Here is a 13754-nt window from a genome sequence, read left to right on the forward strand (position 1 = left end):
AAGAAAAAACTTAATTGGAGTGGTAAGAGCTGGGAAGACACAACAAAGAAATATATTATTTTTTTTTTTTAATTTTTTTTTTTTTTATTTTCAGTGTGCTTGTTCATGTTTGTTTGAAGTACTCCTTTTTTGTTGATTTTCTTTCTCCTGCAGTGCTGTCTGTTTTTGATGTTGTTGGTAGAGACGGGGTCTTACTCTGGCTGACTGCTGCTCATATGGGTTTTGAACCTCTGAGCTCAGGCAATCTACCCGCCTCGGCCTCCCACAGCGCTGGGACTACAGGCGTGAGCCACCACGCCCGGCCAAGAAATATATTATTAAGAATGTCTTTCAAGGTGGAAAAAAGTCACTCTTCGATAACAAAACAAATTAGTTAAGAAAAAAAGATTTATTTAAAACATATTCATGCTTTCGGCTGAAATTACAATCCAGGGCAAAGCTTTAAAGTAGTCAGAGTAAAGCAGAACATTGTTTGACAACTCTTTGGGGTGGTGAGGCTTTAATTTCATTTTGAAATTTCTAATACATTTCAAAACCACACCTCAGCTCCTTTTTCTTTTTATCCTAAATGTTAACACAGTGATTATCAACATGTTTGCAGCATCAGCAAACTTGTTAAACTGAAAACTCACAGGCCCTACACCAGATCTAATGAATCAAGAACCCTGGAATGAATATCATGTGCAGAAAATATGCAACTACACGTCTCTCACCACATACAAAAATCAACTCAAGATGTATTAAAGATTTAAACAGAAAACTTGAAACTAAAAAACTACTAAAAGAAAACAGAGGGAAAACATCAGGCTGTTGTTCAAAGCAAAGATTTTATGGTTAAACTTCGAAAGTACAGACAATAAAAACAAAAATAGACAAATGGGACTAAATCTAAAAAGCTTCCGCACAGCAAAGGAAATAAAGGGAAGAGACACCTACAGAATGGTAGAATATATCTGCAAACTATTCATCCAACAAGAGACTAATACTGAGGCTATACATATAAAGAGCCAGCAAGCATATGAAAAAGTGCCCAGGGAAATGCAAATCAAAAACACAATGAGATATCATCTTACCCCAGTTACTAAAGACGAAAAGGAAACTCTTACACACTATTGGTGGGAATGTAAATTAGGACTGGGTGTATGCAGAACTGTGAAGATTTCTCAAAAAACTAAAGATAGAAATACCTTACAATCCAGCAATTCGACTAGTAGGCATTTATCTGAAGGAAAAGACAAGAAACTCGGCGCCTGTAGCACAGTTGTTATGGCGCCAGCCACATACACACCAGCCATGTACACCCACAAAGCTGGTGGGTTCGAGTCCGGCTCGGGCTAGTGAAACAACAATGATAGCTGCAACAAAAACAGCCGGGTGTTGTGGCGGGCGCCTGTAGTTTCAGCTACTCGGGAGGCTGAGGCAAGAGAATCGCTTAAGCCCAAGAGTTGGAGGTTGCTGTGAGCCGTGTGATGCCACGGCACTCTACCCGAGGGCGGTACAGTGAGACTCTGTCTCAAAAAAAATAAATAAAAGAAAGAAACTATTCAATTGAAGGGACAACTGCATGTCTATTTTCACTACAGCACTATTCACAATAGCCAAGATATGGAATTGATCTGCAAATGTAGTGTATACAGTGAAATACTGTTCAGCTGTAAAAAAGAATGGCATCATGTCATCTGCAGGAACACAGATGCAACTAGGAGATATTATGTTAACTGAAATAAGCCAGGCCCAGAACGATAAATATCAAGCTTCATACTTACATGGGAGTTAAAAGAGTTGATCTCATGGAGCCAGAGAAGAATGATAGAAAAGGATGGGAAGGGTGTGTGGGGACAGGGCAGGGAGTGAACAGAGGGAGGGGGAGGAAGAAGAGAGATTGGTAATGGGTACAAACATACAGTTCCGTAGAAGGAGTAAGTTTCAAATGTCTGATAGAATAGGGTGGCTATAGTTAATAATGTATTGTATATTTAAAAAACAGCTAGAAGGCAGGACTTGAAATGTTCCAAACACATAGAAATGATAAACACTTGAGGTGATGGATACCCTCGAATATCCACAGGCACCCCCATAAATGTATACAAGTATATATCAATACTTTTTTTTTCTTTTTTAAGAGACAGAGTCTCACTTTGTTGCCTAGAGTGCCATAGCATCATAGCTCACAGCAACCTCCAGCTCTTGGGCTTAGGCGATCCTCTCGCCTCAGCCTCCCGAGTAGCTGGGACTACCGGTGCCCATCCAGTTATTTTTTTGTTGCAGTTTGGCTGGGGCCAGGTTCCAACCTGCCACCCTTGGTATATGGGGCCGGTGCCCTAACTCGCTGAGCCACAGGAGCTGCCCTACCCTTTTTTAAATTAAAAAAAGGAACTCTGTAAAGGGGAGGATAGAAAACTGTGTTATAATGTCTTCCAAGTGATTCTGAGTTTAAGAACCACTGTTTTAAGGTGTAATGAACATAGCATCTACTTATAATTATTTTCATTTTAGAACATAAACTTGATAATTGCTAGTTGATTTAAATACTCAAATTGTTTCAAGCTAATTTCAAATGGATATTTTTTAATAATAAAAACTACATACTTGGGGAAAGAGGAGGACAGATACATGAAAGATATAATGCTGAAGAGAAAATTTTAAATATTTGTGGTTCAGATCACTTTTTTGTTTTTAAAAGACAGGGGTGGGGAGTACAATGGTGCAATCATAGCTCACCAGAGGCTAGACCACCTGGGCTCAAGAGATCCTCCTGCCTCAGAATCCTGAGTAGCTAGGCCTACAAGCATAATCCACAACTTCACCTAAATTTAAAAAAAAAAATGTGCACGTGTGTGTGTGTTTAAGAGACATGTTTTCGTTATGTTGTCCGAGCTGGCCTTTGAACCCTGGACTAAAGCAATCATTCCACATCAGCTTCTCAAGTAGCTGGGACAGTAAGCAAGAGCTACTGTGCATGGCCAGGTCACTATTAATGGGACAACCAGCATGGTTGTTTACTTTAATTCCTAATAGTCTGCAGAGTGTGCCACATAAATTTATGCTAATAGAGAAAAACATTACAATTACTTCCATGACTTCAATTACCACCTATCTATAGTAAAGATTCTCAGTGGAGGGTACAACCACCTCTTGGGGGCTCTTTCATCTTTTACAAGTTCTTATTCTTCCTGTACTTACCTGTCTCCCAAAACAATGGCCAAGTGGTTACTGTTACTGTAAAGAGGTTGCATAATATACTTCAGTGTTCTGGATGGATGAATAGCTAAGAATTACTTGACTATAGATTACTCTTCCGAATTTCTACTTCCTATGTATTTCTATTTGGAAATCTAATATGAATCTCCAATTCAATCTATCTAAAACTGAACTCATTATTTTGCCTCTCTCCTATCTCCACTCTTTTTTCTCCTTAGCTCAGTCACTGTAGTACAAAACTGCCTAAACCTAACTAACTCTCCCTCACCTGCTAGCCCTCAGCCACCAAGGCAATTCATTTCACATCCATAAAGCTCTTGATCCATTCACTCCTGTCATTGTCCTGGCCCAGGCCTCTAGCATCTTTTCCCTGGATCAGTGATTCAGATTCCTAACTGGCTAATCTTGCCTCCAGTCTGTTTTTCTTATCAGAAAGGGTGAACTTTCTGTTTTTTTTTTTTTTTTTTGCAGTTTTTGGCTGGGGCTGGGTTTAAACCCACCACCTCCAGCATATGGGGCCAGTGCCTTACTCCTTTGAGCCACAGGCGCTGCCCAAGAGTGAACTTTCTAACATAGTTGTTCTCAACCTTCCTAATGCCACCACAAGTTGAGAACCGCTGTTCAAAATGGTAAATTTGATCATGTCACTCCATGCTTAAAATCTGTCAATGGCTCCCTGCTGCCCTGAGGACAAGGCATGAAATTACAACAGCTATCACCATTAGAAATCTCTCTTCAGCTTCAAATCTCACTTTACCATTCGCAACGGCAACTCCCACTGTACTGAATTTTCATTCCTGAAAAGGAGCATTCTTTCTCTTTTTAAAGAACTCTTCTGACATGGTGTTACTCAGCTCTCTTGGCTGAGCTAATTTCTATGTATCCTTCATGATTCAGTTTTGATGTCACTTTTTTCATAAAGCCATCTCTCATCACCACATGTTACACCCAATAACCACCTCCAAGTACAGTACTTACCATACTGGGCAGTAACCATGTGTCTCTTCCCCTAGATTTTGTAAGCTCTGTCTAGAATAGGAACATGTCCATTGTTCACAAGTATACTTCTATGACCTAGGTGGCAACATAGACTGAAATAAAAGCATGAACTCTAGTCATAAAAAGTATCACAAGCAATGAGATTTGGGGACAGTTTCATAAACTCTCTCCGCCTAGGTTTCCTTGCCTGTAAATGTAGAGAGTACTACCTTACCAGACTATTTATGGATTAAATGTTTTACATGAAGTATTTAGTACAGTGCTTGATACACAGAAATGTTGACTATTATTACTTAAAATGGTACCTACCAAAGAAAATATTTGCTGAATGAACACACTCTTCACAAATGAGTAATATTAAAAAGATATTTTAATAATGCTAAGATCAAATTCATTATATTTCCAAATGAAGTGTATAATTCTATAAGTAGGTTTCAGTTTTATTTATGTTCACGGCACTGAAGTTTCTTAAAGCCAATATTCGGGTGAGTTATAAAGCAGAATGTTCAAAAAGAATGACCTGTGCTTCACTTTCAGGAACAATTTTTTTATGAAGTTGAATCTGCTCCAAACCAGAACTTTCTAGAGAATTTGGGGAGGTGTTACAAATTGAGGCGGTTACATTATACCTTGCTGACTGATAAAAACTATAATATTCAAGTCTATTTTCCCCTGCATTTCCTGGTATCTTTAGTTTTTGTTTAAAGCGAACAACTTTATAGATCAAAAAAATTATTAAAACACAAGCTAAGATGAAAAAAGCTAGCAAAATGTCAAAAGCCTCGTTTAACTTCTCAACTTCTTGTGTACAAAGTAGAGTTGTTTTCCCAGACACTGATGCAGCATCTATCGGTACAGCACTGTTCTTTTCCAAGTTCAAGTTAACAGAAGAAGTAAATTGTATTTGCACAGGTAACACTGCAGTAGTCTCTAATGGATTACCAAAAGTATTCTCTTGAAAAAATCTACTGGCAGGTGAAGTACGAATTCGTTCCCAGAAAGTAACACTCTCAGTCTCGGTATGTTCCAAATGTTTCCCATTCGTGGTTACTTTAGGCCAGGCCATCATTAGGGCAGTAGTCTTGTGATGAATATGTAGAGATTTTACAACAGCCCAAGCTTTGGATACATTTGTTGAAGGTATAACACAATTTCTAATATCAGTCCTCTTAATATAATGTAATGCTCTGCCGTGCATGGATGGGGGATTCTGGCAATAGATGCTTAATGTAATGGCTGAAGATGCTAGCCAGTCTCGAAGGCCCAAAAGTCTGCAGTTACATTCCCATGGATTATAATTTGCCTGAAGATGAATCAATGAAGACAATGGCTTAAGGACCCCTGGACGTAAGTCTGTAAGATTATTAAATGACAGATTAAGGATCTTCAAAGACCCTTTCATGTTTTCAAATGTATCATTATCAATGCTGATTATTCTGTTTCTGTCTAACTTAAGATAAATTAAATTCTTTAACAAACTGCGTCAGAATTTAAATTTTCTAAAACATGACTTAAGACCAAATGTTTAAGATTATTAATTCCACTAAACCCATCCTTAGTAACATTTTTAATTCTTGAATTTTTCAGCAAGAGATATTCCAAGTTGACAAGTCCTTTAAATGCAAAGGGCTGTATTGCTTTAATATGGTTAGAGACAAAGAAAGTCTTTTAAGACTCTTAAGTACTTCAAAAGAATTTGATGGTACTTTCGTTAAATTATTACCTTCTAGATATAAACAAACAAGGTTTCCAAGATGTTGAAAGCCTGAGTCTGATATTCTCAAAATTCTATTGTTTGATAAATCAAGTATCCAAAGAGCAACCATACCCTCAAAGGTACCACCCTCGACGACAGTAAGGTGATTTTTTTTGGTAGGTTTATGTACTGAACTGAAACTAGATCATTAAATACTCCTCTTGGAATAAAAGATACTTGATTAGACTGTAAATATAAATTATGAAGATTTGAAAGTCCCTTAAATATTCTAGGATCTAAGCATTTCATAAAATTATTATTTACATACAGGAAATATAGATGCCTCAATTCAACAAAAGCTTTTGGATATATATACACAATGCTAGAATTATCCAAATACAATGCTATAAGAGAATGAAGTCCTGTAAATTCACTTTCATTTATATGAGATATATTATTTCCAGTCAGATACAGAAAAACTGTACTTTCAGGAAAATTCTTAGGAATGCTTAAAAGGCCTAAATTATGGCAGTTAATTTGTCTCCCAGTGCAGAGCTGGCAAACAGACGAGCATCCAAGTATCTCTTTATGGAATAAAAGGACAAGAAAACACATAATAAGAAGAAACAGTCATAGGCAAGGCAGAGAAAACTGTAATCCACACATAGCCCTGTTCTTGATTTTTCTGTTCATATCAGAATTGGCTATAAAAAGAGAAGGTGAAACTTTAAATCATCAAAACATTCATAAAAGGAAAGTTTTTATAATGCTACAACTTTACTATTCTACTTTAATTAGTATCAGCCAATAATACTAAGTATCATAAATCATACTATGGTGATAGCATAAAATAACGATTTTGAAATACATTCTAGAATTATTAAAACCTACAGGCCACTAACCTACTGTTTGACAAAAGAATAATTCAAATTTAATATAAAAGGCAATGTTTCCTAAATTAATTTGAAATATTACAAGTGATAAAACAAAGGTGACAATTGACATAGAAATGACAGTTTGGATTTAAATGACCCTTTATCAATTTAAAGTCTAATACTGAATAACATTATAATTTGAGAAAAGACAAATTCATTACAGAACGATTATTATCCTTAAACTACAGTTTTTTCAGAACTAATTATTTTTCATTTCAGCTAAAAGTTTCTATTTAAATAAAAAATCTTACCCCAAACAGGAAATTAGTATTATTAACATTCAGCTGATTCAAGTAAAGTTTTCTTTTTAAATCTGAACAGCGACATTTTTAAACTCCAGTTCTTTCTGTAGCACTGTTGACCTCCACCCCTCAATCTTTCTTTTTTTTTTTAGGCTTGGTTTGTTCAAGAAACACCACTCTTCACATTGGTTCCTCTACAGTCAGTATGTAAAACAGAAGTTGCCACGGATACAGGAAACTGAGAGACAGGAAGTAATTTTATCTGTGTTTCAAAAGTATTGTTGAAAGGAAACCTCGGAAACTTATTTTTTCAGAATGTAGTTGGAGTTTTCCTAATGCACACCCCCAAATCTCTCATAATTAAAAAACATAATAATGTTTAAAAGGATGTCTGAAAATTTTAGATATTCAGGATCTAATAACAAAAGCCTAGCTATCAACAAAGATAGGTATGGAGTGGAAAAAGCAAGTTAAAACAAGATGTATATAGAACAATACAATTTCTGTGAATCTTTTCAGTCCACAAAATATTTATTTTATTTTAAATACATGTTGGGGATTTTTGACTTCATTCCTTAAAAAAAAAAGTTTAACATGATGACCATAAATGTTATCACATTATCCTCTGTATTTTTCTTTTTAAAATTTTCAAAATATTTTGCTTGTAAAAAAGTAACTGTACTACCATTTAGTACCTTAACATGTTAAGGTAGGTCTGGGGTTATACAATGGCATAAAGTTGCATAACAACTACTGACATACTAGGACGAGCGAAATCATCTCCCTTTAATGACTTTTTACCCTACATATATCTCAACTAATTTGAATCTTTTAGAATGAAAATAGATTATGAAACAAACTCTTTGATGACTTTTTGTCCTACAAATATCTGAATTCGTTATCTTTAAGAATGAAAATAGATGTGTCTAATGCAATTTTTTAAGGTATAAAGTTAAAGAGTGGAATATAAATTGCTGATATTAGATTAATATAAGGTTTAATCATTAATTTTCCAAAAGGCCAATTGTTTAAGCTTTCTTGTTCTGATTTTTATCAATACTCTAATAGTACAGTCTTAAAATATAAGCAATTACACAATTGTTTACTATAACTCTCTTTTGATATTAAGGCAGTTTTATTTCACATGAAGACAATTACTTCAAATAATAATTTGAATCATTTCCATACTAATATAATAATCAGCATTATCTATGACTAAAAATATTAAAATCAGACTGTATAATAAAATGAGACAAAATAGAATTACTTGAGGTGATTCATAGCCTCGCATAAGTAGAGAAGATAGACTAAATCTGAATTTCAGTTTGTCGCTTGGCTTTGGATGAGTAATTAGCCTTAACTACCTGTGTTAAGAAAGTTTAATAATGTCTACACCCATAGAACTTTTGACAAAATCAGGTAATATGTGAAATAACAGATATATGTGAAAAACATCTTATATAAAGACTGGCACAAATTATGAATTCTATTAGTTATCATTTACTTCTTATCACTTTCCTCATTCACACATAAACCAGATCTATGGGGGAAAGCCTCCTATAAAGGGTATGTGCTTGCTGGATAAGTTGGTACCATCACACAGTTGGTCAAAATGACTGATGGTAGCAACAATTATTAGGCTGGTGCAAAAGTAACTGTGGTTTTTGGACCATGAATATTATTAACCAAAATAGGGACCATTACAATCAACTCATTGTTGCTAAGGAGAAATAAGTTGATTTGATAAATTCTTGGAAACATTTTCTAGATCCTGCTAGTTGTGGAAGCAATTTGCCTACAAAGCTGTCAGAGATGCTTGAACAGGTGGTAGTTGGTTGGCGAGAGGTCAAGTGAATATGGTGAATGAGACAAAACTTTGTACCCCAACAACTTTTGAAGTATTGGTTGCACTTGTGGTCACGCATTTTTTTGAGACAAAGCCTCACTTTGTCACCCTTTGGTAGAGTACATGGCATCATAGCTCGCTGCAACCTCAAACTCTTGGGCTCAAGCCAATTCTCTTGCTTCAGCCTCCCAAGTAGTTGGGACTACAGGCGGCTGCCAAACACCAGCTATTTTTAGAGACGAAGTCTCCCTCTGACTCAGGCTGGGCTCAAACCTATGAACTTGGGCAATCTGCCCGCCTTGCCCTCCTAGAGTGCTAGGATTACAGGCGTGAGCCACCTTGCCCAGCCCCTTGGTCAGGTGTTCTTGTGGAGAAGAATAGGGCCCTCTGTGTTGACCAGTGCTGGCTGCAGGTGTTGTGGTTTTCCGTGCCTCTCATCGATATGCTGAGCACAGTTCTCAGACATAATGGTTTCGCTGGTACTCAGGAAACTGTCGTGGATCAAACCAGCAGCAGACCACCAAACAATGACCATGACCTTTTTGTGGTGCAAGGTTAGGTTTGGAAAGTGCTTTGGGGGTCCCTCTCAGTGCAACCATTAAAGGGGTCATCGCCAGTTGGTGTAGCAATCTACTTTTCATTGTATGACACAATCTGATTGAGAAATGGTTCACTGCTTTGTGTAGAATAGGAAATGACATTTGAAAACGATTGCTCTGATTTTTGGTTAGCTCACAAGGCACCCACTTATCAAGCCTTATCACACCTTTACAATTTGCTTCAAATGCCAAATGACCACAGAATGGTAGATGTTGAGTTCCTTAGCAACTTCTCTTGTAATTGTCAGAGGATCAGTTCTGATGATGGCTATCAATTGGTTGTTGTCAACTTCTGATGTCCGGCCACTACACTCATCACCTTCCAGGCTCTCATCACTTTTATAAAGCTTCTTGAACCCCACTGCACTGTGCATTCATTAGCAGTTCCTGGGCCAAATGTGTTGTTGATGCTGTGAGTTGTCGCTACTGCTTTACCACCCCCTTTGAACTTGAATAAGATAATCGCTTGAATTTGCTTTTTGTCTAACATCATTTCCATAGTCCAAAATAAATACAAAATAAACAGCAAGTAATAAGTCATTAGGAAAAAAACATAAAGTGAGAAATGTACATTAAAATGATGTATAATATGACCACATTTATGAATATATACCAGTATCAAACAGCAAATTTCAATAATGCAAAAACTGCAATTACCTTTGCACCATATTCACTCAACACTTTAATAGGTGTTATATACAGATTGTCTAATTTATCCTTATAATAACCCAGGTGCTAGCTTGCATCACTGCCTTTCATTTGATGCACAACACAACTGAGGCCCAAAGAGGGAAAACTAGTCCAAGTCACCTAAATAGTAAAACATGCCTCTGAAGCCAAATCTGGCTCTCATCTCCATCTTACTGTGTGCATCCTTTTCTCTCTGAATCTTGGAAAGAATGAAAGAAGAGACTCAAGGGAAAGAATTATCTAAAAATAAATGTTCCTCAGGCTATGAAGGAACAACTGATGACATACACATACACATTTTTTACATTAGAAAAACCAAAAAGTACACAATACTCATAGTTTTACAACTCTGAGTACTTTTTCTATTCTTATGTTTTTGTCCCCTTGTTGGTGCTAGCCAATCTATAACTATGGTTTTTCCATATGATTTCAACCACTATGAGTCCTTAGACCCAATACTTTATTCTCATTCAGAAACTTATCTTACTTTCAGACTAACGCAGTTTGAGGTTCTGAAACATCAAAGCAATCTTACTTGATCACAGTTTAGTTTTGGGGTGACACATTTAAAAGCATTTAAAAGGAGCCCATCATACAATGGTTGGTGATTAGATAAAGTTACTCGGTGTCTGTAATATGACCAGCACATATGAAAACAGTTTGTCAGAAGCTTTATTTATTTTGCAACCAAGGCACTGCTCCTAGTTGCAAGGAAAACACTCAGAATGCACTCCCAGATTCATAAGCACTCAGGAACGTTCCTAAGTAGTTAGGACAGGAGACACAAGATGCCAACAGTTGTTGTTCTAGGATGCCATGTGCAATGAACAGTGTCTATCCTAAAGGTGAAGTAGAGTGTGACCTCAATGCACAGCATGGTGACTCAGAACATAATAATATCTTTAAAAGACTGATGAATACTTGTTGTTTTAGTTAGCATCTTTTTATATTTTATTTATTTATTTTTTTTAGAGACAGAGTCTTACTTTGTCGCCCTCGGTAGAGTGCTGTGGTGTCACAGCTCACCGCAACCTCCAGCTCTTAGGCTTAGATGATTCTGTTGCCTCAGCCTCTTGAGTAAGCTGGGACTACAGGCGCCTGACACAACACCTGGCTATTTTTGTTGCAGTTTGGCCGGGGCTGGGTTTGAACCCACCACCCTCGGTATATGGGGCCAGCACCCTACTTGCTGAGCCACAGGCGCCGCCCTTTAGTTAGCATCTTAAGGTTGCAATCAGAAGAGGAAGAAGAAAACATTTTAGGATTTTAAGGGTAATTCATATTAGAAATGAAAATGGACTGTTTCCATTTAAATCCTAAAGTGGGAGGATAGAAACATGTCAAAATACATCAAAAAGTATAGGGCTATTTTTTTGAAAATTGATTTTCAAAGGCCTGCCAGAAGCTTTTAAAAAAAATTATAAATTATTATAACCCTTCAATTAAAAATCAACAAGCCTAGGAATTAATAATTTATCTCTTTTTTCATAAAATCATTTTGTGTACAGATGAAGGCAGTCAACACACAATTGTGGTTCCAACTGTTCATGGTCCTAAAATTTGCCTATACCCTCCAGCTTCTGGTAGATTAAAGCTAACAAAAACCAGTTTATGAATACTGACCATTTCAAAAATAGGGATCTTACTCAATTATGCCTGGGAAGAAAACTAATCAATACATTCACAAGAACCAGAAAGATACATAATGCATAATTCAGTCAGAAAATAAAAACATTAAAAGCTGCATCAAAGAGAGTTTTCTACCTTGATTGAATTGATCAGAACCAAAAATTACTACAAATTGCATTATATTACACACAAAGAAGACAAACGTGTATAATCCAAAGACATTCTTTTGAACTTCTAAGGGTATCTATGCCCTTACAAACCATATATCAAAGGGTGATTGGGGAGCAGAACCTCAACATCTGAGGTACTGAAACTTCTAAACAATCTTATTCACATTTCCATTTTCCTTACGTAACAATAAAAGAAAGAAAAATAATCACCACTCACTATACCCCAGGAGGACTGCTCATCTCACAGTCAACTCGCAAAATAAAATGTTGAAACAAGTTTCCCCTTGTCACTTCACTGACCCTTTCCACAAAGTATATAATCATATGATACACAAACGAGGCTGGAAATAAGTTCAAGTTATATATTAAGGAAAAAAACAGCAAAAAAAAGCAAGTATGGAGAGAGAATGTGAATCAAGATGGTGAAATAGAACCCACCAGCAATTATTTTCCCAGTAGGAACATCCATTTGAACAATTATCCACAGACAAAAACACCTTCAGAAGAGCGAAAGAAACCAGGTACTTGGTTTTGGCTTTAGAACAAGAAAAGATGCATGGAAGCGGGTAGAAAAGATAGTCTTGCATTACCCACACCACACCCAAGCCCAGGCAGTGCAGTACAGTGAGAGAATCTGTCTGTCTGGTGGAGGGGAGAGGGAAGTGTGCCTGAACCTTTTCCTTGGAACCCAGTTCTGGCCAACCCAGCACCTAGTAAAACACAGCACTGGGCAGAAGCCCACGGTCCCTGATTACAGGCCAGAGCCCACAGACAGTGTTCCTAGATCTGCCCTGGGATACAAGGGAATCTGCCACCTTGACAGGAAGAACCTGAGTCTCAGCCCACTTCAATCGTGATGACTAAAGTGGCCTCAGACCCCAGATAAATTTCAGTGGCAGGTAGGCAGCAGCAATCACAATCCTTGGGCGAGCATAGATTTGTGCCGGTTGAGATGCCACAGATTGCAGGCATAACTCAGTGTGACAACAACTGGAATGGCAGGGGATTGCTTTTCTCACTTCTCTCCCAACCACAGACAGAAAAGTGCGGACAGAGATGCCTTCTGTTTGGAGAAAGGGGAAGGAAGTACACAGAAAACATGGCCTTCAAACCTTGTTCCAGCCTACTTTCAAAGTAAAATTCCTTATGTAAGTACTTTCTTTCATATACACTATTAAAAACATCATATAAGATTACCTTCTGGCTATGTGTACATGAAACCATAAATAAATTTCATGTTACAGGCTCAGCACCCAAAGCTCAGTAAGTAGGGCACCGGCCACATACACTAAGACTGGCAGGTTCAAGCCTGGCCCAGTCCTGCTAAACAACAATGACAACTGCAACCAAAAAATAGCCAGGTGTTGTGACAGGTGCCTGTAGTCCCAGCTACCCAGGAGGATGAGGCAAGAGAATTGCTTAAGCCCAAGAGTTTGAGGTTGGTGTGAGCTATGACGTCACAACATTCTACCAAGGGCATTATAGTGAAACTCTATCCCAAAAAAAAAGAAAAAAAAATCTCATGTTCCAATTTGGGTCCTATCCTCAAGATATTTTATTACATATATGCAAATATTCCAAAATCTCATAAAAAAAAAAAAAACCCACCTGAAATCCAAAACAAACTGGTCCCAAGCATTTCAGATAAGGAACACTCAACCTATATTAAATTTCCACAATTTATACATGAAAACTATTTTTGAACAACCACATACTTGTATAAAATATCAACAGAAACAGTATTCTT

At 37.1% G+C, this 13754-nt stretch overlaps 1 protein-coding gene across 5 annotated transcripts in view; it reads right to left on the reverse strand.

Moving 5' to 3' along the window:
- Window positions 1–13754, reverse strand: part of IPO11 (importin 11) — a 232940-nt gene that overhangs the window by 54519 nt on the left and 164667 nt on the right. Inside the window, exon 28 of one of the 5 annotated variants that reach the window (XM_053590004.1) lies at window positions 4556–5503. The exons of 3 other annotated variants lie outside the window; for them this stretch is intronic. In XM_053590004.1, the coding sequence (XP_053445979.1) occupies window positions 5446–5503 (58 nt within the window). In that variant the 3' untranslated portion in view covers window positions 4556–5445. Of the gene's footprint in view, window positions 1–4555; window positions 5554–13754 lie in introns of those variants that run through there. One more of the 5 variants, XM_053590013.1, reaches the window with a different exon arrangement.

Source organism: Nycticebus coucang, chromosome 1, assembly GCF_027406575.1.
Source record: "Nycticebus coucang isolate mNycCou1 chromosome 1, mNycCou1.pri, whole genome shotgun sequence".
NCBI lineage: Eukaryota > Metazoa > Chordata > Mammalia > Primates > Lorisidae > Nycticebus > Nycticebus coucang.